The 26,672-nt window shown below is 36.4% G+C and overlaps 2 protein-coding genes across 7 annotated transcripts in view; one reads left to right on the plus strand and one right to left on the minus strand.

The window, feature by feature from the left end:
• Positions 1-5: 5 nt before the first annotated feature.
• On the minus strand, positions 6-3,538 carry dnlz (DNL-type zinc finger). 2 transcript variants are annotated; one of them, XM_051677344.1, is made up of 3 exons: positions 3,205-3,538; positions 684-823; positions 6-435 (listed from the first exon to the last, which is right to left on the minus strand). In XM_051677344.1, exons 1-3 carry the CDS (start codon positions 3,433-3,435, stop codon positions 273-275), a joined length of 534 nt encoding a protein of 177 aa, XP_051533304.1. In that variant the 5' UTR covers positions 3,436-3,538; the 3' UTR covers positions 6-272. The 2 variants fall into 2 exon arrangements, with proteins under 2 accessions (XP_051533304.1, XP_051533303.1); XM_051677343.1 differs by having other exon boundaries at positions 3,166-3,538.
• Positions 3,539-6,719: 3,181 nt separating this feature from the next.
• The window catches only part of lrrc8aa (leucine rich repeat containing 8 VRAC subunit Aa), a 29,806-nt gene continuing 9,853 nt past the window's right edge, over positions 6,720-26,672 (plus strand). For 2 of the 5 annotated variants that reach the window (XM_051677927.1, XM_051677932.1), the window contains exons 1-4: positions 17,718-17,942; positions 21,312-22,011; positions 24,340-24,948; positions 25,471-25,803. In XM_051677927.1, the coding sequence (XP_051533887.1) occupies positions 21,322-22,011; positions 24,340-24,948; positions 25,471-25,803 (1,632 nt within the window). In that variant the 5' untranslated portion in view covers positions 17,718-17,942; positions 21,312-21,321. Of the gene's footprint in view, positions 6,839-17,717; positions 17,943-18,743; positions 18,814-20,650; positions 20,776-21,311; positions 22,012-24,339; positions 24,949-25,470; positions 25,804-26,672 lie in introns of those variants that run through there. The other 3 variants (XM_051677930.1, XM_051677928.1, XM_051677931.1) reach the window with 3 other exon arrangements.

Consider the following 26,672-nt stretch of genomic DNA (forward strand, 5'->3'; position numbering starts at 1 on the left):
TCATGTACATATGTAAATTCACATATTTAATTCAATAACTATACATATCCCTACCTTGCACATACATTACCACTTGCACATGTACATACGCCATTCTGTTATATGTCCTATTATTTGTATGTCTATTTATACTCTTGCCTTGTTTTATATTCTGTGTCTTACTGTAATGTTCAGTGTGCACTTGTTTCTCCTATAAAAAAAATGAATAAAAAAATTCCTTGTGTACATGAGAACACTTGGCAATAAAGCTCATTTTAAATGTCCAAAGAAGTTCATGTTTTGTCAGAACCATCCCTCAGATGTGGTGGTTTCTCTTCATCTGGACCATTTCTTGTCGCCTCTTTTATTGATTCCTCAGCAACAATCTCTAGGGCCTCATTCCCGGCAACTCTTCGGACCGATTCCCCTTTCGCTGCCAGGATTTCCTCTATGTTTCTATGGCAACACAGAACACATAAAACAATCAACTTCAGAATAAGAGACATCTTGGTCAAAATAGTGTACAGAATACAATCAAATACAGCCGTTCAGTCTTAAAGCCAACAAGAAACAGCATTTGCAACTCATTTTGCTTCCATAATGCGACATATTTCCAAGTACACCCAAACATTCAACAAGAAAAACGAATGCGGTGAGAACTAAAAAAAAAAAAAAGGGTGAGGTTTTTAAAAGTATATACATACCTTTTCCCTTCCAGGTCCGAAAACCAGTTTAGATTATCAGCAATTACGTGGTGGTTGTTACATCCAGGACACGTTACTATGACAACACCCTTATGATAGGCCACCTTGGATATTTTCTTCATTGATCGGGTGGAGCACACCTAATGAAACAAGAGTGGGTGTGTAGACAGAAGAAAACAGGAAATTGAAGCAATTAATTACTTTTAACCAATTTACAGGCATCTATCTATCTATCTATCTATCTATCTATCTATATATATATATATATATACTGGCGGCCAAAAGTTTGGAATAATGTACAGATTTTGCTGTTTCGGAAGGAAACTGATACCATAATTCACCAAAGTGGCATTCAACTGATCACAAAGTATAGTCAGGACATTCCTGATGTAAAAAACAGCACCATCACTATTTGAAAAAAGTCATTTTTGATCAAATCTAGACAGCAGCCATCACTCCAACACCTTATCCTTGAGTAATCATGCTAAATTGATAATTCGGTACTAGAAAAACACTTGCCATGATATCAAACACAGTTGAAAGATATTTGGTTCATTAAATGAAGCTTAACATTGTCTTTGTGTTTGTTTTTGAGTTGCCACAGTATGCAATAGACTGGCATGTCTTAAGGTCAATATTAGGTCAAAAATGGCAAAAAAGAAACAGCTTTCTCAAGAAACTCATCAGTCAATCATTGTTTTGAGGAATGAAGGCTATACAATGCTTGAAATTGCCAAAAAACTGAAGATTTCATACAAAAAGTGTACACTACAGTCTTCAAAGACAAAGGACAACTGACTCTAACAAGGACAGAAAGAGATGTGGAAGGTCAGATGTACAACTAAACAAGAGGATATGTACATCAGAGTCTCTAGTTTGAGAAATAGACGCCTCACATGTCCTCAGCTGACAGCTTCATTGAATTCTACCCGCTCAACACCAGTTTCATGTACAACAGTAAAGAGAAGACTCAGGGGTGCAGGCCTTATGGGAAGAATTGCAAAGAAAAAGACACTTTTGAAACAGAAAAACAAAAAGAAAAGGTTAGAGTGGGCAAAGAAACACAGACATTGGACAACAGATAATTGGAAAAGAGTGTTATGGATCTTAACCCCATTGAGCTTTTGTGGGATCAGCTAGACTGTAAGGTGCGTGAGAAGTGCCCGACAAGACAGTCACATCTATGGCAAGTGCTACAGGAAGTGTGGGGTGAAATGTCACCTGAGTATCTGGACAAACACAGCTAGAATGCCAAGGATCTACAAATCTGTCATTGCTGCACATGGAGAATTTTTTGATGAGAACTCTTTGAAGTAGTTTAAGAAGTTCTGAACATTTTTTTTTAAGTTGTCATAGTAATTTTTCACGTTATTAATGTCCTGACTATACATTGTGATCAGTTGAATGCCACAATTTCTTTCAATAAAAGCAAAATCTGTCTGTACATTATTCCAAACTTTTGGCCGCCAGTGTACATGTGTGTGTGTGTGTATATATATATATATATATATATATATATATATATATATATATATATATAATACACACACACACACACACATACACACATGGATCAAATCCTTCCACAATACAACAAAAAGGCAAATATCTATAAAAAGATCTATAAAAATCTATAAAATCTGAGATCAAATTCATACAACCTGTACATAGATGTACAAATTAAAAAAACACAAATGGAAAATGAAAAACCAATAAAATGTTATAGGGGTTATATTATATAAAACCAAATTTGTCTAAAAAAAATAAAATAATACAAATTACTGGCTTATTATTAGCAATTTTATATGCATCATTCAAAAAGGTCTGCACCCAACTGCAACAAAAAATAAATAAATAAAACATTTTCAACATCAGTATTACACAGTTGGCATATGTTCGAATTAACAACATTAAATCTTACTCTCAAAAATGTGTTAGTTTTATATATGTAATTTATCTTTAAAGCATTTAGGGGCGATAGGAAATAAAAGATATTTACTCCTGATTTCACGTGATGGTTTTCTAATGTAGTGCTGAAAATGTAAGCTCTCCTTATAGGCCCTGGATATAACTCTTGTTCAAAGCGTTCTCTTAACTTTTTCATCAAATTGTGACACTGTCTCTTTGGATTACTTTTATGCTGCCTTTATGTGCTTTTTGGACCTTCAAAGTTTTGGCCACCGTTTACTTCCATTGTATGTACCTACAGAGCTGAGATATTCTTCTAATAACCTTCAAAAGAAAGTCATTTACATATGGGATGGCATGAAGTTGAGTAAATGATGAGATAATTTATATTTTTGGGTGACCTACCCCTTTAATTTATCTATCAATGGGGTCATGTATTTTTGGAATGGCCACTGTATATTCTACATGTTCTTTTATCACCTCGTTAATAATAGAATACGTTTAGTAACTTTACTATAATCTTTTAAGGACAATTTAAGTTATTTTCCAGATATAAAGAAGCATGTACTCTTACTTTACAGGTGTACACCAGGTGATAGTGTGTTGACTGCACCTGTCCAATGGCTTCAGTCCTACACTCTGAAGTTGTAAAGTTCCTGCATACAACAGACGTCAGTCGCCTGGAGTGAGCTGAATTAGACAGAAACTCAATTGAAGTTTTATTCAGTGCCTCCCCATGTTTACATCTAGCAGGACACGATGTTTTAGGCAAAGACAAACGTCGCCTCACACATAATCCGTATATTCTTGGTCTGAACAAAACGAAACTCAGTCGAAAGCTCATTGTATAACCATAACTGTGCTACGTTTTATTTTTAATTACACGCAATATCTTTATTGGCGCTGAATTCAAGCACATGCAGAGGTTGTATCGCTAATCGTCGCTTGCTGATGACGCAGCATACTTTATAAAAGCCCCGCCCATCGTGTTTGTCAGGGGTATTACGTCAGTTTGGAATGAAAAAAATAATCGGCTTTCCAAAGTATGTTTTTATCCGTATCAATTTCGTGATGATTTTGTGCTGGGTGAGGTGGTTTTAATTATAAATTAATATGATTTGACATTGCTCTGTCTTTTGTAAATCTGTGTCAACGAATAATTTTATTTATTTCTATTTTTTATTATTTATTTAATTTATTTTAATATATTTGATATTTTTCTGATACTTTAAAGGGACAGTTCACCTAAAATGAAAATTCTCTCATCATTTACTCATCCTCATGCCATCCCAGGTGTGTATGACTTTCTTTCTTCTGCAGAACACAAATTAAGATTTTTAGAAGAATATCTCAGCTTTGTAGGTCCTTATAATCAAGTGAATGGTGATCAGACGTGAAGCTCCAAAAATCACGTAAAGGAAACATAGAAGTAATCCAAAACACTCCAGTGGTTAATCCATGTCTTCAGAAACGATCCCTTTTTTACCCTAAATCTCCATTTTCACTTTTACATCTGAAAGTCACATGTGGTGCCTGATTAGTTTCACTTTAACATCTGAAAGCGAAAGTTAAAGTGGAGATTGAAAGTAAAAAATAACATTTGCCCACTCACACCTATTATATCGTTTCTGAAGATATAGATTTAAACACTGGAGTCGTATGGATTACTTCTATGTTTCCTTCATGTGATATTTTGAGCAACAAAAGTTCCATTATACTTGCATTATAAGGACCAACAGAGCTGAGATATTTTTTTTTATTTTTTTTTTAAGTCTTCATTTGTGTTCTGCTAAAGAAAGAAAGTCATACACATCTGGGATGGCATGAGGGTGAGTAAACTATGAGAGAATTTTCATCATTGGGTGAACTATTCCTTTAATGCACTGCACACTGACTAATTAATTCTCTCATTCTTTCTATATAAAAACATGATAAAAGTGTCTAGTCAGAGTTGTAACTTGCATACAGGCTGCACAGACACACCCTCGACAACTTAATCATTTAATTACCACATTGTCCTAAAATTAAATATAAATATGTCTATTATAATACATATCATGTGATAATTATTAAATGGTTAAGTTTAAGTATAATTTCCTTTACTGTTGTCCAGACTACTAAACATCTGTTTGTAAATGTTGCTGTCAGACAGGCCCAGATATATGACTTGCTCAATGGGAGGGGTTCTATATGTTGTAATACTTTGCTCATAGTGGTAAATAAGTGCTTTCTAATGATATTATAGACTGACTGTATTGTTCTCACCACGAGTCACCCACTTAAAAACATGAATAATTTCTCAAGTCATATCTGTCCAATCACATGCATCTTGAAAAAAATCTGACTCAAGTTAGTCACAAGAGTCTACATATCTCATGTCATGATGATGATTTACCGTTTTCATGATCATATTATAATGATCATTATTTTATACATTGCTCTTCTTATTTTTAATAATTTCGTAAAGAGAGAAAACGTTTTGTATAGGCCAATTGGCCTACTTTCTAAGGCTTTATGACGTCATAATAACTTAATCATGTTTCTCTTATTCAACAGCTGTCTTTTTTATTTTTTTTTTTTTTTGCCTCCTCGCGTCTGTATGTTGCGACAGTTCCTTCAGTTACAGTAAACGACCTTCAACGCACACGGATAGTCTGCACGGTCCGCTCCACCCTGCGTCAAAGTCACGCCCGATTGTGCTGTATCAGCGCAGCGCCCGAACAAGCCGCAGTACGAATCCTACTATGGCGAAGACATGGCTCATGAATATTAATGAGTCTGGCTGGCGTTGCATGGTAATTCTCGTGCAGCGTCTATCACGTACCTTAATTAAATATCCCTAAGCACAACCTTCAGCCCTGTGTTGGATAAATGCAGATAAACACAGCATTTTATTTATTTATTTATTTATTTTTAAATTTGGAAATTAAAAAACAAAGAAAAAAATGTGTGAAATAGGAAAATAAGCATTTTAAATAGTAAACAGAGTTTACGTCAAATTATATTACAGGATCATTTAAAAAAAATTTTTTTAATTTTTTTTATTATTATTTTCGTCTTCAGGCAAGTCTTTTAAATGTAGTCAATATTTCATCATGTCAGATTCATTAATTTGAGTCAATTTTACTATAATCTTAAAAAACATATTTTAGCTGACGAAAATGTGCAGACATTTTTTTTTATTAAACTGTAACTGTCCAAACTTTAATCAATATATATATATATATATATATATATATATATATATATATATATATATATATATATATATATATATATATATATATATATTTTTTTTTTTTTTTTTTTTTTTTAATGTATAAACTACTTAGAATTACTTAAACGTGTATCAAACATATTTACGATTAATGTCTGTATCGAATTCATCACGTTTAAACAGTTTAGGATTGCGTTACATATCATACAATTTTACGGAAACAACGTATTTTATATTAAAAGTAAATATAAATTATTTTCTTAATGCATCGTTTTCGTCTCATCTTTGTTATCGTTGACAACATCGAAAAATCCTTCGTCAAAAGAACTCTGACATTGAAAATGGAATTTTTTGATTTTGTTCAATAATTTTCACGCTCTTTTTTAAAAACCTATATTAAATGTAAAAGAATTATAACGTGACAAAATCACAAATTAATATATATATATATATATATATATATATATATATATATATATATATATATATATATATATATATATATATATATATATATAAACTTTAATGTAATTCAATGCAAGGCAAAATAATGGCAGATGCAAACAAAGACTTGCAAAACAATAATAATGTTAACAACACTGATATTAAATAATTAAAATATAATTTAATATTGAATATTATTCTCTCGTGAAAGAAAGCTTGTTTAAACTACATTATGTAGATAAACTGTAATATTACCCTCATAATTTTACAATATTACCCACGTCCATGTAAGCTAACTTGTGCCCAAGGAGTGACGTTCAGCCAATCGGGTGGGCGTACCGGTCGAACGGCGCGTTACGTCATTAATATTCATGAATCAATCCTTTGCCATAGTAGATTAAACGCGTCTAGGGCGGTTCTGTCCGCTTAAGCTGACGCTTGTTCCTGGGCGTGGTTTGTCCGCGTTCCTCTACTCTTTCTTCGGGCTGCAGTTGTGTGTGACTGCCGCTCTGGATCGTGGACCAGAGGAAAGAAATGTATCTGTTATGCGCCACAGGATCCAGAGGTCGATACAGTAAAAGAGCCGGTGAGTTGCGCCGAAGGTTTGAGTGTGTGTGTGTTGGGCTTTTTTGGGGAATGTTTTAAGGTGTGTTGAGGTTGTGTTCGCCAAGAACAGAGGCTTTTAAGAGTCAAGCAAGACAGGGTTTAATTTTCCACCCACGGAAAGTCATTAGACTGCAGACACAGTGTGTGTGTGTGTGTGTGTGTGTGTGTGTGTGTGTGTGTGTGTGTGTGTGTGTGTGTGTGTGTGTGTGTGTGTGTGTGTGTGTGTGTGTGGCTGGCTGGCTGGCTGGCTTGATTTGATCACTGTAAGTAGTGTGTTTCGTGTGTGATTTAGTGGGGGGTCGGTCTTGAGATGGGCCTGATCTGATCAAAGTCATGGCTGTGTGTGGGTACAATTCAGAGGCAAACTACTTGATGTTGGCAGAATTGTCGTATAATTGATTTTGGGCTGATGGTTCATGCATATCTTGATATTTTATTATAAGGCCAATTAGGCTATTTGCTTGGTTATGCAGCTACTTTTAAAGCCTTAGTTTGATAATACAGCCACTTGGCACAATGAGTGCATAAGATGAAAATATAAACAAGTTTGCAATGTTTTTTATTTCATAAAAACTGCTTTTGGGTTAGAGATTTGGAGCTACACCCTGCTACTTTTCTCTAAGATCAATGAAAGGGAGTGTGGGACAAAGACCTGGACTAGTAACCTGTTGGTTCTAACCTCAGAATGGTTGTGCCACTTTTGTGCATTTGATCAAAGCACATAATCTGTGGTTACTCGAGGGCTACTGAAGTGCTGTCATTTTAACAACACTCAAACTGAGGGAAAAATTGGCTTAAGTGTTTTTAGTTACTGTAATTTTCACCCTCTCATGTTCATATTCTCTAAATATATGAGCATAGTTGAGCCAAACCCATCTTTCACAGGACAGATCATAGTCTAAAAGAAACAATTTCTAAATTAAAATCATATCTTCACAAAATGTCAAGTAGTTAACTGCATTTTGCCTTTGCGTGGCTGAATAATTCACCTGAAAATGAAAAATCCATCATCATTTATTCACCCGCACATTTTATGTTTATGTTTAGTTTTATGGAGCACAAAAAGAGTTATTTAGAAGAATGTACAGGCTACTCTTTTCCACACAAGGGAAGTAAATGGTGACTACATTTGTAAAGCTCCCAAATGGTCAAAACAAGCAGTATAAAAGTGGTCCATAAAGGCTCCAGCACACTTACGGAGAAGTTCTTATTCGGTCTTCGATCAGAAGTAAACAGAAGTTCGAAACAGCTGAGCAACGACATACGTGAACATTCAGACACCCACCACACCGCTGTGGTTTATAAGTACATTTAAATAATGCCCCAACACGCTATACACGGCTATAAAATGCGCCGGTTACACTCTGTTATTGTTAGAGCTGTCACGATTATGAAATTTGGCTTACGATTAATTGTCAAACAAATAATTGCGATTATGTCGATTAATTGTCTGTTTTAGGGCTGTAACGAGTAATTGTCTCGTTAAAGGCTTTCGCGATTAATTGTCATATAAATTGTAATATTTTTTTAAGGTGTGCTTTTTTCCTGCATGTGTTCTTCTTACACCATAAGAAGTAATTTTTACATATTTAACACGAAAAATATAAATCAAATAATAAAATAGGGATAAACAATGATTTCCTTTTAAGGCTTTAAAAACTTATGACTGACATGAAAATAATGTTTCACAAATCAAAATATTTCTAAATACTTAATTTGTCTCTGTTATTGTTCAACTTTAGTTTTGGTCAATTTTACATTTACACTTGTTTTTTTTGAACTTGTAAATTGTATAATTTTATTAAATAAAATTCAAATATAATTTTTATATATGTTTTATATTTTTATTATATTACGCAGTAGTAAAATATTTATTTCTTAATTTCGTCAGTTATTTTACTGCTCTGATTATTAAACCCACAAGCCCTTATTTGTCATGAAGAAAACTTTGAAATTGCGTTTCATCATTTTATTACTCCAGAAATGTGTAAGTGTGTGTCTCCTCCTCTTTGTCACTGCTTGTCAACAGCTCATCTGAACCAGGAACATTTGCCATTACATGATCATTTAAAGTGAAACTGGAGCACTTTGTGTTCACTATATCAAAGTTTATACTTGTTCGTTTATATTTTCGCGGGAGTTTGGCGCAAGCCTTTGCTGACAGTGCGAGCATCAGAGCTGAATGCCCAATAATCGTGGTTTTCTCAAATAACCACGGTTAGGTCAAATAACCGTGATCAGACAGTTATTTAATAATCCTGACAGGCCTAGTTATTGTAAATTATAATGACGCTGATACTACTGCAAAGATGGTTGTATAAAAGAGTGTTAATGAGCAGAATACAGACAAAAGAATGATAGGAACACCTGTGAATGGGTTTCAATGCAGATGGCACATGAGTGAATGGGTACTTACCATTATTTGAGTAGATTTGATTCCTTTTGTAGACAAATTAAACTAAAATCTGTTTAATTACTGATCATGCAGATGTAGGTAAATCCGCACCATTTGGCTAATATCTGCACACCGGTGTGTTCATGTTGACTGATCTTGACTGACTGAATGGAAATTAACTCACGGTCTCAAAATTGGTGGAGCTCCAGGTCACATCTATCGATTACATGAACCTATGACAGCAAGAAGGTGTTTAGCAGCCAGAAAGAAGATTTCTTAAAAGGTTGCTCAGGCGGACTGTTAAGAACCACCGAGATGAACGCAAAAACACTTTCTTTTTGGACAGATTTTGTTCTAAATCTAAGTCACACCCATTCGTTCTTCCATTTCGTAGGAAGTAAGCAGAGGCCTTAAAGGATTAGTTCACCGAAAAATGTAAATCCTCTCATTAATTACTTACCTTTAAGCCATCCCAGATATGTATGACTTTCATTCTTCAGCAGAACCGAAGTGAAGATTTTTATAAGCACATTTCAGCTCTGTTTGTCCATACAATGGAAGTAAACAGGTGCCATCAGGCTGCTGACTGTTTGACGGTCCAAAAGTCACGTTTAGACAGCATAAAAGTAATCCACACGACTCCAGTCGATCAATTAATGTCTTCTGTAGCAAACCTATATGTTTGTGTAAAAAATAAATTGATAATTAAAACTTTATTAACTTGAAAAGATCACTTCCTGCCAGCAGTCAATGCATCAGTGATGTAAGTGCAGTGGCACGTTCACGCGAGAAGTCTGAAGCGCGCGCTTTGTATACAACAGAGGAACGAACGTCACGCTAGAGTTTGGTCATTTCAAACAGCGATACAGCGCTGGCAGGAAGCAATGATTTAAAGTAAAAAAAGTTTTAATTATCTATTTGTTTCATACACTAACCTATCGGTTTGCTTCAGAAGACATTAATTGATCGACTGGAATTGTGTGGATTACTTTTATGCTGCCTAAATATGACTTTTGATGGTCAAATAGCCAGCAGACTGATGGCACCTGTTTTCTTCCATTGTATGGACAAAAAGAGCTGATGGTATTTAAGACATACGTATTCGTTTTGTCAATTTTGGAGTCATCTACTTTAGTTGTATGGAAAAGAGCAGCTTGGACATCCTGCAAAACATCTCCCTTTAAGAAGAAAAAACATACCTGTTTTTGTCAACATAAGTGTGAGTAAATAATAACAGTATTTTAAATTTGGGGTCTAATTTATGCAAATTAAGTGGTTTTAGGGTGAAGTTCTAAACAAGGCGTTCTCTGTGGTTAAAGTTTGACCCTGAGACGAAAGATACAATGTTTTGAACATGTGTAGGCCTGATGTTTCCCCTCCTCGTGTGAAGCAGTCTTTGTTAACTGAAGCAGGCGGCGTGTGTTCAGGAAACATGGTCGATCTGAGCAGGACACACCCGTAATTCACTCACTGCATTGTGGTATGTATTACCCAAGGCCTGTGTGTCTGTGGGACATCAAACATGGCACCTTATGATCTAATAATCTCACCAACTGGCCTTCTCGAGCGTTCTTTAAAATACTTAAATGCATCAGAAACATTGTACAGTGGTGGCCAAAAATATTGGCACCCTTGGTAAATATGAGCAAAGAATGCTGTGGAAAAAAATCTGCATTGTTTATCCTTTTGATCTTTCATTCAAAAAAAATGACAAAAATCTAGCCTTTAATTGAAGTAATACAATCGAAACAGGGGAAATATCTCATTATTAAATATTTTTCTCAAACATGTTGGCCATAATTATCGGCAAAATAATAATTTTTGCAACCTACCTTTACCAAGATCAGAGTCTTCTCTTATAATGCCTAATGAGGTTGGAGAACATCTGGCAAGTGATCTGAGACCATTCCTGGTCCATTTTGGTGGACTCTACTCTTCAATTCACCCCATACATTTTCTATGGGGTTCAGGTCTGGGGACTGGGATGGCCATGGCAGAACCTTGATTTTGTGGGCAGTGAACCATTTTTGTGTTGATTTTGATATGTGTTTTGTATCATTGTCCTGCTGGAAGATCCAACCAGTACCCATTGTAAGCTTTCTGGCAGAGGCAGTCAAGTTTAGATTTATTTATCTGTTGGTATTTGATAGAGTCCATGATGCCATGTATCCGAACAAGATGTCCAGGACCTCTGGCAGAAAAACAGCCCCACAACATTATCCAGCACCATATTTAACCATGTGCATTGGGTACTTCTGGTGTTTGCTGCCAAAAAGTTCTTTTTTTTGTTTCATCAATTGATCATCGAATCCGGTCCCACTTGAAGTTCCAGTAGTGTCTGGCAAACTGAAGACGCTGGAGTTTGTTGTTGGATGAGAGCAGCTTTTTTTCTTGAAACCCTCCCAAACAACTTGTGGTGATGTAGGTGATGTCTGATATTTTATTTGAGACTTTCTGACCCCAAGACACAACTAACTTTTGCAATTCTCCAGCAGTGATCCTTGGAGATTTTTTGGCCACTTGAACCATCCTCCTCACCGTGCGTGGAGACAATATAGACACACGTCCTTTTCCAGGCCAATTCTTAACATCTTCAGTTGATTGGAACTTTTTAATTATTGCCCTGATGGTGGAAATGGGCATTTTCAATGCTTAAGCTATTTTCTTATAGCCACTTCCAATTTGTGAAGCTCAACAACCTTTTGCCGCACATCAGAACTATATTCTTTAGTCTAACCCACTGTGATTGATGATTAAGGGAATTTGGCCTGTCTTACCTCATATTCATGAGCCATGGCTGAATAATTTCATGTGCCTAGTCACCCAGGTGCACTAAAACATGTCAAATATGAATTGGAATATACTTCAGATATATTTTACTCATAAGAATGTCTAGGGGTGCCAGTAATTGTGGCCAACATGATTTGGAGAAAACTATTTATTTAATAATGAGATATTTCTCCTCTTTCAGTTGTTTTACTTAAATTAAAGGTTATATTTTTGTGAATTTTTTGAATGAAAGTTCAAAAGGATAAACAATGCAGATGTTTACCAAGGGTGCCAATATTTTTGGCCACCACTGTAGATGGTTAAATGCAAATTATGTTTTTCAATTTTCTATCTGTCCATCTTATGCCATTATCTCTTCCTGTGGTAATGTTCTGAATAGCATGCAACTCTATTCTGCTTTATACAGTGTGTGCACGGAATGCACATTTTGTAAAGTACAGCAGAAATATAATACTTGAATACGTCATTAATGAAAAGCATTCTAACCGCTGACATGCAGAATTTTCTCTTCCTTTTCTAAGACTATAGGTTTATACCATAACACACATGCACAAACATATTCATTGCTTTGAGTGGTTTTTACTAAAGACTCTGTAGCACTTTACTGAAGGTCTTGCTGAAATTTGAGTGGTTTGAATTAGTGGCCAGAAAAAGCCCGTGTTTATTTCAGTGTCATTATAAGCAAATGCCTTTCGGCCGAGAAGAGAACCCATAGGATTTACACACACGCACACACACCCACCCACCATGCTGCGTTTCTGTAAGTGATCATTTTCACCGGTCGATTGTTATAGTTGGTCTCCCGGGCTTATGAAGATGGCAAGTTCACATGTTCTCTCTGTATCTCACTCTTTTGTTTAATTATCCTTTTTTAGGAATGAGTGATAGAGGGAACTCTTTTGCTGCTCGGTAAGAGTGTGTGATGATTTAAGAGATAATGTTAAAGTGTATTAGCTTGTGTGTGTGTGAGTGCTTGGGTGTATATATGGCTCTATAATGCTTACCGTTAGCAGCATGTGGGGACAGTTTGTCCTTGGAAAAACGAAACAAAGCAAGTTAGACAACAGACCCTTTGTTTGTGTCTGTGTGTGTTTCCAAGATGCACCTGGAGTTCGCAGAAAATTTGGTACGAAAGGACAAAATAACAAAGTAATTAAAATGTGTTCTTGAGCTTTAGAATCACAAAATAGTAACTTATTTTACCAGTCACGAAATTGTCTCCGATATGATAGGTTTTTTTTTCTTTCTTCTCTCAGTAAGACATCAGAATGTTGTTAAAGTGCTCTAGTTATAGAAGGTACTTGCAATAGAAAGTTCTGTGCCATATAGTTATGAACAAGTCTCATTATAGAGGTTTCTGTGCCATACAGTTATGTACAAGTCCCATTATAGAGGGTTCTGTACTGTATAGTGATCCTCGAGTCCCATTATAGAGGGTTCTGTGCCATAGAGTGATCCACAAGTCCAATTGTAGAAGGTTCTGTGCCATATAGTTATGCACAAGTCCCATTATAGAGGGTTCTGTGCCATGTAGCCTTGTTATCCTGAAGATTTCTGCCACATAGTGATTTAGGAGAGCCCCCTAGAGAGGGTTCTTTGCCATACAGGGATACAGGAGTCCAGCTATAGGGTATTATCTGCAATATATTAAGTTATTGACCCACTAAAGAGGGTTGTCTCCCATATACTGATCCAGCAGTCCCATTATAGAGGGTTCTGTGCTGTATAGTGATCCTCGAGTCCTATTATAGAGGGTTCTGTGCCATATAGTGATCTTCATGTCCCATTACAGAGGGTTCTGTGACATATAGTGACCCTCAATTCCCATTATAGAGGGTTATGTGCTGTATAGTGATCCTTGAGTCCTATTATAGAGGTGTTCTGTGCAACATATTAAGTTACTGATCTACTCAGAGGTTGTCTCCATTACAGAGGGTTCTGTGACATATAGTGACCCTCAATTCCCATTATAGAGGGTTATGTGCTGTATAGTGATCCTTGAGTCCTATTGTAGAGGGTTCTGTGCCATATAGTGATCCTCAAGTCCCATTATAGAGGGTTCTGTGCCATGTAGCCTAGTTATCCAGAAGTTTGCTTAAAGATTTCTGCCACATAGTGATTTAGGAGAGTCCCCTAGAAAGGGTTCTTTGCCATACAGGAGTCCAGCTATAGGGTATTATCTGCAATATATTAAGTTATTGACCCACTAAAGAGGGTTGTCTCCCATATACTTATCCAGCAGTCCTACTATAGAGGGTTTTCTGCCATGTGGTGATACAGGAGTCCTTCTATAGGGTATTTTCTGCTGTAAAGTAATACTGGAGTCTCACTATAGAGGGCTCTCCACCATACAGTGATCATACAGTCACAGTATTCATGGTTCTCTACCATGAAGTGATTTTGACCTACCACAATAGTGGGATCTCATGTAGTGCCATATAGTGATCCAGCAGTGAAGCTATAGATGCTTCTCTGTCGTAGAGTGATAGAGGGTTCTTTGCTATACAGTTCTACTCTTAATTTCGGTCAGTGCTTGTCATGGCAGCTTGGGTAAGCATACAAACATCTTTAAGGTTAAAAATTAAATTTATTTAGTAATTTATATTACTGTATTTAGCATAGGTGTGGAAAAAGTTTACATGTGTAAATTAACTTGCATTATAATAGTAACAATTAAGATATTTAGTGTATTACATTAATTATTACATTGCAGTATTGTCCTCATACTGTAATGAGAAAATGGGATACTTGTGAATTCTAGTATAGACTCCTGAGGAAAATGTCAAGTGTAATTACTTTCAAAGAAAGAGGCTTTTATCTCTGTAAATGTGTGTGTTGTGGTTTGCACTGGTTTGACGTTGCCAAAGGTTACAGCGCTGGTCCAGACTGGATCAGATCCTATCCAATGATCCTGTCAACACGCACTGCGTCTCCTGTTTACAGTCTGAAGGATGTGCAGAAATTGTCTGTTTAGAAGATGGCATTTGAAACACTTGAGGTTTATAAAAGTGATTCCAGCACTTTGAAAGAAAAAGATACTGTTTATGTGTGTATGTGAATGTGTAGGATTGTGTATGAAAGGTTTGTTTGTTAATTGTTAATAGACTGTTAGCTGAGACCAGAGAGCTAGAGAGACGTTTTTGTTATTTTTAAAGGGATAGTTCGCCCAAATATGAAATTCTGTCATCAATTACTCACCCTCATGTCATTCCAAACCTTTATGACTTTCTTACTTCAGTGTAACTCAAAAGGATTAGTTTAACAGAATGTCTAAGCTGCGCTTGCCAATACAATAAAAAGGATGGTGATTTATACTGTCAAGCTCCAAAAAGGACAAAAAGCACCATACAAGTACCGTTAAAAACTCCTTTTAAGGTTAAACACTTTTTTTTTATTTATATTACTATATTTAGCATACTACAAGAAATTATTATGCCTCATAGCTGTTTGGGCTACATTTGACAGCACATGTACAACCCTTTAAAAAAAAATCTAAACTAGCGGCAAATTTGCCGCTCGTTATTTTCACATGCAAATTAGCTTTTGATTCGGCGCAAATGTTTGGCAGAAGTTTGCAGCTCTTCACCGGTAGTGGTGAACCTGCAGCAAGCCTTTGACAACAATGGACAATTTATCGCAAGTTTGCCGCAAAGTTCTGATTTCAGTAGCGAATTTGCTGCAAACTCTCGATTTTCATAAGGGAAGCCATTGTTTTGTTTTTCTGTTTCACACAGAACTGTTGTGACTGTTGTCAGTAGTGAGTGGGATATTTATCTATTGATCATGTGAATAATGTGTGAATAACAGACCATACAAGTGTCTGCCTCAGTGTGAATGATGTGTAAAAGTCAGCCGTGGTCTGTGTGTGAGTTTTTGAGTTGACATTTGTGTGTAAATATGGTGTGGTGGCCCTGTAAGGACAAAACCATGAGCCCGGATTACCAGTCCCAAACAAAATGTAAAAATATATATATAAATTTCAAAAATCATCGAAATTTTGGATTTAACCTTTTATGGTACGCATTACGATTCCATTTCTTTTCTTCTTTTTTTTCCTCAATGGATGTTTTCCAAAAAGCAAAATATCTATATAAAACATAAATTTGCATAGCCAGCAACTGAAACAAACAAGAGTATCTATTTTTTTTGTGTGTTTTAAATTTCAGTTAATTAATTTATAAGAATTGAATTTCATTATTATAACTGTAATCATTAAAAATAAAATTATTTAATCAGAAATCAAGTATTATATTGAAGAAAAAAAAAACACAATTAATTGATTAGTTGGTTCAGCATCTGTCACAACAAAATTCTTAAGCTTGAAGTAGAATTATAATTCCAGTGTAAATAATTTTTTGTCTGTGATAATGGACCTTTTTGTGGTATTTCTGCTGTACTTATTCAAGGCAAATGTAACTGAATGTAATTGGCACATAATACCTTGAGGGGGCCCCGGTATAGAGTTGGTGGTGCCCCTATATCAGCAACTTCATACACATTTCAGTAAATACAGCCAGATGACCATATGTTGTCAAGTTTAACTAAATTAGCCATATAATTTTATTTGTATCTTGACATTTTAATACTGAAGTCAGCTAAATATATAAAGTGCACCACACTGTAAATTGAAGTCTGGGATATTATATAATGAAGGTAACTCTGGGAATCATTGAGCCCTGCATGGCTTTTTTACAATAGCTGAGGCCTTTTCTGCATTTTTACCCCATCTTTTGACAAAAAGGAACATTTCCAGACCCTCTAAGTCTAAATATAGACATTAGAGAGATTCTAAATCTTTACTGTAGACTCTCCAGAGTGCACATGCTTGCTTGCTTGCTGCCTATGCTCGTCTTAAACGGTTAGAGGGAAAGAAATTACAGTTTATCAGCTTTCCTGCACTTCACCAGAAGTCATTATATCTCTCTTTCTTTGTGTTCATCTCTTCTCATAGGTTCTCCTTCCTGTTTGTTTCCCCATTAGCCTCTTTCTCCAGCTCATAAACGTTGCAGCACTCCCTTTCTCTCTCTCCTCCTCCTCCTCTCTCCACCCCCTTTTATGTGTCTCCTAATGCTTTTGTCCTCTATTTATAACTCAATGAATTCAAATTGCCGTAATTTAAAGGAAAAGTTCACCCAAAAATAAAAATGGACATAATTTACTCACCTTCATGATGTTCTAAACTTGCATGACTTTGTTTCTTTTGTCAAACACAAAGGGTAGGCTACATTTATCTAAATATCTTCATCACAAATGAAGATATTTAGAATATCTCAGCTCTGTAGGTCCATACAATGCAAGTGAATGGTGGCCAGAACTTTGAATCTCCAAAAAGCATATAAAGGCAGCATTAAAGTAATCAATACGACTCCAGTGGTTAAATCTATATCATCAGAAGCAATATGATAGATGTGGGTGAGAAACAGATCAATATTTGCCCTTTTACTATAAATTCTCCTCCTGCCCAGTAGGTGGCGATATGCACGAAGATTGCAAATCGACAAAAATAAAAGAAGAATGTAGAAGTGAAAGTGGAGATTTTTGGTAAAAAAAAAAGACTTAAATTTTGACCACACCTATCATATTGCTTCAGAAGATATGGATATAACAACTAGAGTCTTATAGATTTCTCTTTTGCTGCATTTATATGCTTTTTGGACCTTCAAAGTTCTGGTCACCATTCACTTCCATTGTATGGACCTGCAGAGCTGAGATATTCTTCTAAAAATCTTTGTTTGTGTTCTGCAGAAGAAAGAAAGTCATACACATCTGGGATGGCATGAAGATGAGTAAATGATAAACATTAAATGTTTAATCAGTCCATTTTTTAAAAACATTATACACTGGATTTACCGCTCATACATCGTCATGACAATGAAGTTGTTTGATGCACACAGAAAAGGTTAGTAAATGATTTTCTCCCAGTAAAATCATGTTAACATGTACCATATTGTTTGTCTTGTGGCTATACTTTTGAAACAGTATTTTGATGTTTACAGATTGGCCCCATTGACTTCCATTGTAAGTGCCTCACTGTAACCCAGATTTGTTTTTGAAATAAAGGAGCAACGAATCAAAATTAATTTTGGAGTTAATCAACGTTATGCCACAGATGCTGTCGATTGAGCTTAACTTGTATTGAACCCAGAATATTCCTTTAGAAAAAAGTTATTTACGCTACAGTTTGGTTGTATAACAGATGTTTTTGTTCCTTCCTGTGTATGAGGCTGTAAATATTTTATCTCAGTCTTTATTTACCCTGTTTTATTTCTGTTCCTTTAGTCCAGCCTTTCATGTTAGAACCAAATTAGTGTATAACTGAATTGTGGGTAATATGTGCACATGTCCTCTTGCTGTGTCAGGACATTTGATGTGAATCATTCAATTTTAGCTCTCTGTTTGTCGACGGCCGCACGTAGAGTTTAGTTTGGTTTAGCAGACATGGGGCAGCTGTGATTAATTCTAAGATTCAACCTGGCAACCCTAAAGATCTCAATGTGCCAGTCTGCCAACTGCAGCCTAGGGGCAAAAACGGCCGAGTGTGTAAACCACCTTTATAAAGTCAAACGCACAGCTCGCTTTAATTACCAAACCGCATGTGTGCGTACCTTGAAAGTAAATACTAAAATTAGGTGCAGGTTTGATTTTGTGTTGGATTAATTTTTCTTTTCCTCCATAACTCTACTCCCACAAACACACACAGCAGAATATGTTTTGCTGACTCATGCTGGCTACTTCCTGTGTCGTGATATGCGCTCAGACTCGCAGCTACTGTAAGAAAAACATTGAACAATACGACATAGTGAAATACTGTGTGTATAAAGTGAAAGTGATGGCAGACAGAACAAGGTTAAAGCTCATATTAAAGCACATGCCTTTTTCTCACACTGTTATTGTTAGTCTTTCAGCGCTTAAAAACAACAATTTATTTTATTCCCTGACAAAGTTGTGAAATGTTTTGATTAGAGGATTTTGCCGATAGCAATAACTAAGGTGGTGGAAAATGCTGATTAATCATCTGATAGTTTTTACAATCAATTTATAGAATGATAAAAAAAAAATGTTTTTTTCTTTTTTGTCTTTCCTTGCTATCAAAGATGTGGTACATAGGGGCCTGGGTAGCTCAGTGGTAAAGACGCTGGCTACCACCCCTGGAGTTTGCAACTGGGGATTTGTCCTCCGCCACCCCGACTGAGGCGAATCACTACGCCACCACGAGGACTTGGGAATTGGGCATTCCAAATTGGGATAAAAAGAAAAAAATAATAATAATTGTGGTACATACCTGGGGACTTTTAACTATAAACAAGCCCAAAATTCTCCGGGGACTCTTATTTTAAATTGATTGAGACTTGGCTCCGTTAAAATGTTCTTACTGTATGTATTTACCAAATTAAGCTTTTTATAGCCTATATATTCACCAGATAAAGCATTGTGTCTGTGTGTGTGTGTATATACACAGTTGAAGTCAGAAGGTTAAATACACCTTAGCCAAATACATTTAAACTCAGTTTTCACAATTCCTGACATTTACTCGTAGAAAACATTCCCTGTCTTAGGTCAGTTAGGATCACTACTTTATTTTAAGATACATGAAATAGTCAGAATAATAGTAGAGACAATGATTTATTTCAGCTTTTATTTCTTTCATCACATTCCCAGTGGGTCAGAAGTTTACATACACTTTGTTAGTATTTGGTAGCATTGCCTTTAAATTGTTTAACTTGGGTCAAACATTTTGGGTAGCCTTCCACAAGCTTCTCACAATAAGTTGCTGGAATTTTGGCCCATTCCTCCAGACAGAACTGGTGTAACTGAGTCAGGTTTGTAGGCCTCCTTGCTCGCACACACTTTTTCAGTTCTGCCCACAAATTCTCTATTGGATTGAGGTCAGGGCTTTGTGATGGCCACTCCAATACCATGACATTGTTGTCCTTAAGCCATTTTGCCACAACTTTGGAGGTATGCTTGGGGTTATTGTCCATTTGGAAGACCCATTTGCGACTGAGCTTTAACTTCCTGGCTGATGTCTTGAGATGGTGCTTCAATGTATCCACATAATTTTCCTTCCTCATGATGCCATCTATTTTGTGAAGTGCACCAGTCCCTCCTGTAGCAAAGCACCCCCACAACATGATGCTGCCACCCCCATGCTTCACGGTTGGGATGGTGTTCTTCGGCTTGCAAGCCTCACCCTTTATCCTCCAAACATAACGCTGGTCATTATGGCCATTTTGTTTCGTCAGACCAGAGGACATTTTTCCAAAAAGTAAGATCTTTGTCCCCATGTGCACTTGCAAACTGTAGTCTGGCTTTTTTTATGGTGGTTTTGGAGCAGTGGCTTCTTCCTTGCTGAGCAGCCTTTCAGGTTATGTCGATAAAGGACTCGTTTTACTGTGGATATAGATACTTGTCTACCTGTTTTCCTCCAGCATCTTCACAAGGTCCTTTGCTGTTGTTCTGGGATTGATTTGCATTTTTCGCACCTAACTACGTTCATCTCTAGGAGACGGAGTGCATCTACTTCCTGAGCGGTATGATGGCTGTGTGGTCCCATGGTGTTTATACTTGCATACTATTGTTTGTACAGATGAACGTGGTACCTTCACACATTTGGAAATTGCTCCTAAGAATGAACCAGACTTGTGGAGGTCCACAATTTGTTTTTCTGAGGTCTTGGCTGATTTCTTTTGACTTTTCCCATGATGTCAAGCAAAGAGTCACTGAGTTTGAAGGTAGGCCTTAAAATACATCCACAGGTACACCAATTTTGTACACCTATCAGAAGCTAATTGGCAAAAGGCTTGACATAATTTTCGGGAATTTTCCAAGCTGCTTAAAGGTACAGTTAACTTAGTGTATGGAAACTTCTGACCCACTGGAATTGTGATTTATAGTCAATTAAAAGTGAAACAACCTGTCTTTGAAAAAAGGGTTTAAATGCAAAACATCTTGATAGTGTAAATAATAAATACAAATGTAAAATTAAAATGTAATTTATTTACTTAAGTTTTTTTGTTTATATATATATATATATATATATATATATATATATAATAAAATTAAAAAAAAGTTTAGATATTGAAAAAATATATTTCTGTTTGTTTGTTTGTTTGTTTTTGGTGTGAAAGATGAACCAGGCATTTTTTTAAAAATCTTTTTCGTAAGATTATTATTAACATCAGTGTCTTTTTGGTCTTTTGTAAAATAAGTAAATAAATAATAATAAATACAGTTTGTAATTTTCTCTCTCCATCTATCTGTTTTGCAGGTAAACTGTCATGATTCCCATCACTGAACTGCGGTACTTCGCTGACACACAGCCGGCATACCGAATTCTTAAACCATGGTGGGATGTGTTTACAGACTACATCTCCATCGTAATGCTGATGATCGCAGTGTTCGGTGGCACGCTGCAGGTCACGCAGGACAAAATGATTTGCCTGCCATGCAAATGGGTCATGAACCAGACCTGCCAAAAACTCAACGCCAGCGTGCCTCCCGATTCTGAACCAAAGGGCATCAAATATGACCTCGACAGACACCAGTACAACTACGTGGATGCTGTATGTTATGAAAACAAGCTCCACTGGTTTGCAAAGTATTTCCCGTATCTGGTGTTACTCCACACACTGATTTTTCTAGCTTGTAGTAACTTCTGGTTTAAGTTTCCTCGGACCAGTTCGAAGCTGGAGCATTTCGTGTCGATTCTACTGAAATGTTTCGACTCGCCGTGGACGACGAGAGCGCTGTCTGAGACTGTGGTGGAGGAGAGTGACCCAAAACCGGCAGGGAAGATGAATGGATCGATGGACAAGAAAACATCGAGTGTCAGTGACCAGGATGTGGAGGCAAGTGTTCCGATGCTGCAAAGGACAAAGTCTCGGATTGAACAGGGTATCGTGGACCGCTCTGAGACGGGTGTCTTGGATAAGAAAGAGGGAGAGCAGGCTAAAGCACTGTTTGAAAAGGTTTGTGTGTGTGTATATATTTAAAAGGAGTATGCAGGGTTCCCATACAGGTTAATCTCAGTCAGACAGCATTTGTGGTATAATGTTGATTACCATAAAAATTATTTTGACTCGTCCCTCGTTTTCTTTAAAAAAAGCAAAAACCAAGGTTACAGTAAAGCACTTATAATGGAAGTGAATGGGGACCATTTTTGGAGGTTTTAAAAGCCAAAATGTGAAGCTTATAATTTTATAAAAGCACTTACATTAATTCTTCTGCTAAAACTTGTGCATTATTTGAGCTGTAACATTGTTTAAATCCCAAGATCGATCTTTTACTCTATGCTCAAACCTCTACAATGCAATGAATTCACTATGTATGCGATCAAAGCAGATCTGTGCAGTCCATTTGTCACTGAATAATGTCTCTTAATATCCTCTCAGTTCTTTACAATTAGTTGTTGATCAAAAACAACTAAAAAGAAGCATTTCATTATATAAAACGGGGGCCTGGGTATCTCAGCGAGTATTGACACTGACTCGCCTACCACCCCTGGAGTCGTGAGTTCGAATCCAGGGCGTGCTGAGTGACTCCAGCCAACCAAATTGGCCCGGTTGCTAGGGAGGGTACAGTCACATGGGGTAACCTCCTTGTGGTCGCTATAATGTGGTTCTCGCTCTTGGTGGGGCATGTGGTAAGTTGTGCGTGGATGCCGCGGAGAATAGCGTGAAGCCTCCACACGCGCTATGTCTCCGCGGTAATGCGCTCAACAAGCCACGTGATAAGATGCGCGGATTGACAGTCTCAGACGCGGAGGCAACTGAGATTCGTCCTCCGCCACCTGGATTGAGGCGAGTCACTACACCACCACAAGGACTTAGATCGCATTGGGAATTGGGCATTCCAAATTGGGGAGAAAAAAAAAAGCAATGAATAGTTTTATATTATATTATTTTATTAAACATTCTCACTATACAACATTTTCACAACTGCCTAAAACCTTTGCACAGTACTGTATATATGCAATAGAAGATATGCAATTTCAAGACATTATATTTATTGATAAATGCGTGGATTTGTACATTGTCAATTTTTCAAAAGCTACAATGTGAACAATGCGATCAAATACAATTTCTTTCATAATTAATATTTTCGTAATTTACCTAGTTAGAAGGTCCCCTGTATAATTAACAGCATTAGCTGAGAGAATGTAAGCAAAATGGACATTATAACATAATTATACGAATCATATTAATCCAAGTCCAATCGAGAGCTTGTGAATTTAATCGAATTGGGAACTCTGCGTTAATACCCAGCCTTAACATTTGTAATTTTTGATTTATTTTTTTTTTTTTTTTGGCAAACTCCCTTTTTTTTATTTATAATTTAGTTTGTGAAAACAGTTTTTCACTGCTTGTTTTTGTTGTTAACGATCGTTTTGTTAACGATAATTTGTGTTGGGTGTATCTGATTGCAAAGTAATTCGTTTCTGTAATCTAATTACTTTTTAGTCAAAAAGTTATGTAACACATTACATTTTAAATTCTTGTAATCAGATTACAGTTACTGACTTCCAATGAAAGTAACTACTTTTAATTACATTACTTGCGCTAAAGTAATATTTATAATACAGTTAAAATATAACTTCATATGTATGTCTGTTAACATTTCAGTGACCGCTGAAGGCTGTGCGACAGTGAATGAGGAAATATAGACCTTTTGAAATCTAGCGGAAAACCAAAAACGTTTCTAGGAAAAGTGATTTAAAAGTAAAATAATTAGTAATGTGATTACTTTTAAGATGAAATAATCAATAAAGTAATCTGATTACATTTTGAGAAGTAATTAGTAATTTGTAGTGGATTACTTGAGTAACTTACCCAACACTGACGATAATAAGCTTGATTGCAAAGACTGTTCCAAAATGTGGGCAGTGTAATTATGCAACGTCCTTGATACCTTCTTTTCGCCAAATCTTAATTATAGTCCTTTAAATATAATAATTTCATTCAGTATTGAAAGTATTTATAGAAAATAGTCATTAAAAATGTATTATTTTACCCAAAATTTGTGTATACTGGAATGTATTTTTATGCTCAGAGGAAGGTGCTATTAGATTAGCAACTTGCTAACGTCAAACTCTTTTAAAATCAATCAGGTCTTCCGTGAATGGCACTATTTGTGTCACATGCAGAGTTGCTGTCCAAGTAGGGCGTTCCAAATCAGTCCCTTTTGAGGTTCCTTCTCGGTTAGATTGCTGCCTTTGTAGACTGTAGATAGCTCGCTAGGTTTTTGAACAGATCCCAAGGTTTCCGAAAATAACCTCATCCATCCATTTCTTTTCGCAGGTGAAGAAATTTCGTATCCACGTTGAAGAGGGAGACATCGTACACCATCTTTACATCCGCCAAACAATCATCAAAGTCATCCAGTTCATCTTTATCATCTGTTACACCGTGTACTACGTTCACCACATTCAGTTCAGCGTAAAGTGTATCGTGGACATCGAGCGGTTGACGGGTTATCGCATGTACCACTGTGCTCATCCGCTCGCGACTCTCTTTAAGATCCTGGCCTGCTTCTACATCAGTCTGGTGGTGGTTTACGGCCTCATTTGCATGTACACGCTCTACTGGATAATTAGCCGCTCGCTAAAACGCTATTCTTTCGAGTCGATCCGTGAGGAAAGCAGTTATAGCGACATCCCGGACGTGAAGAACGATTTCGCCTTCATGCTGCACATGATCGATCAGTATGACCCGCTGTACTCGAAGCGTTTCGCTGTTTTCCTGTCAGAAGTTAGCGAAAACAAACTGCGACAGCTGAACTTGAATAATGAGTGGACTCTGGAGAAACTCCGGCAGAGAATCACCAAGAACTCTCAGGAGAAACTGGAGCTGCACCTTTTCATGCTGAGCGGAATTCCGGATACAGTGTTTGACCTGCTGGAATTGGAGGTGTGTTTGCATTCACATGTTAATTTAGTATGTTCTGTGTTGACATACTGCTTTAAAGAAGACCCGATCCGGAATTGCTGAAACTGGACAGCTATTTACTGTCACATTTGAGTCAGCCTCTTAAGTAACTGTGGTATGATGCCAACACAAGGTTTGTTTTGCTCAGTGCTTCACAGCTGCCCATGGAGGATATTTAGAGCCATTTCCTCCAACATGACTCATGCTTTTGACTACAAACTCTTGTTTTTTTTTGTTGTTTTGTTGGGCCATAGTTTTCTCAGCATCTTAATGGGTAGTTCACCAAAAATGAAAACTCTGTTATCATTAACATCCCCCTTTGTGTTTCACAAAAATACGTCATACAGGTTTGGAACAACATGAGGGTGAGTAAATGATGACAGACTTTTAATCTTTGGGTGAACTATCCCTTTACTCTTAGATAGGAGAAAGTATTTTACCATCGAAACAATGCTATAAATCACCTTTATCTGTAAGTAAATGCATAATAACTGTATTTTCCAGGTGCTGAAATTGGAACTAATCCCTGATGTAACGATCCCACCCATTATTGCTCAGCTGTCCAACCTGGTGGAGTTGTGGCTTTACCACACACCGGCCAAAATCGAGGCTCCTGCTCTGGCCTTCCTGCGAGAGAACCTCAAATCACTACACATCAAGTTCACAGACATTAAAGAGATTCCACTGTGGATCTACAGCTTGAAGAACCTCAGCGAGCTCCATCTCACTGGAAACCTCAGTGCAGAGAACAACCGATTCATCGTCATCGACGGCCTTCGAGAGCTCAAGAGGCTTAAAGTTCTGCGCCTGAAGAGCAATCTCACTAAACTGCCTCAGGTGAGATGATTACACTGATAGAAAAACAATAAAAGGCCAGGACTAGACTTTGGTATCTTGTGCAGAAGAATTTCATTTTCAGAAAAATGGTACTGTGGTAGTTCAATGGTACAGTGATGGATTAGTTGATAATATCATAGTCGTTTGAAATTTGTCCAATAAAACTATGGTCTTACCATGGTACATGTCCAAAAACAAACAAACAATGGTATTACTAATGTACTGTATATGTCCAAAAACAATGTTTTTACCATGTTGTATGTTCAAAAAACAGTGGTATTACCATGGTACATGTGTAGTATACAGTGGTTTTACCATAGTAAATGTTAAAAACAAACAAACAATGGTATTACCATGGTACCTTTCCAAAGAAATAATGGTATTACCATGGTAAATGTTCAAAAAAAAAACAATGGTATTACCATATTACTTGTAAAAAAAACAAAAAAAACAACAACAGCAATGTTTTCACCATGGTACATGTCCAAAAAATAATGGTATTACCTTTACCATGTTGTGTCCATAAAAACCAATGGTTTTACCATGGTTAATGTTAAAAAACATTGGATTTACCATTGTAAATGTAAAAAACAAAACAAAAAAACAATGGTTTTACCATGGTACATCTCCAAAAAAAAAACATTGGTTTTACCATGGTAAATGTTCAAAAACAATGGGATTACCATAGTAAATATTCAAAAAAAGTTTTATCATGGTACATATCCAAAAAAACTATAGTATTACAATGGTGAATGTCCAAAAACAATTGTTTTACCAAGTTACATGTCCAAAAACAGTGGGATTACCATGAAAAATGTTCAAAAACAATGGGATTACCACAGTAAATGTTTAAAAACAATGGAATTACT

The sequence above is a fragment of the Myxocyprinus asiaticus genome, chromosome 38 (genome assembly GCF_019703515.2).
Source record: "Myxocyprinus asiaticus isolate MX2 ecotype Aquarium Trade chromosome 38, UBuf_Myxa_2, whole genome shotgun sequence".
In the NCBI taxonomy this organism is placed as follows: Eukaryota; Metazoa; Chordata; class Actinopteri; order Cypriniformes; family Catostomidae; genus Myxocyprinus; species Myxocyprinus asiaticus.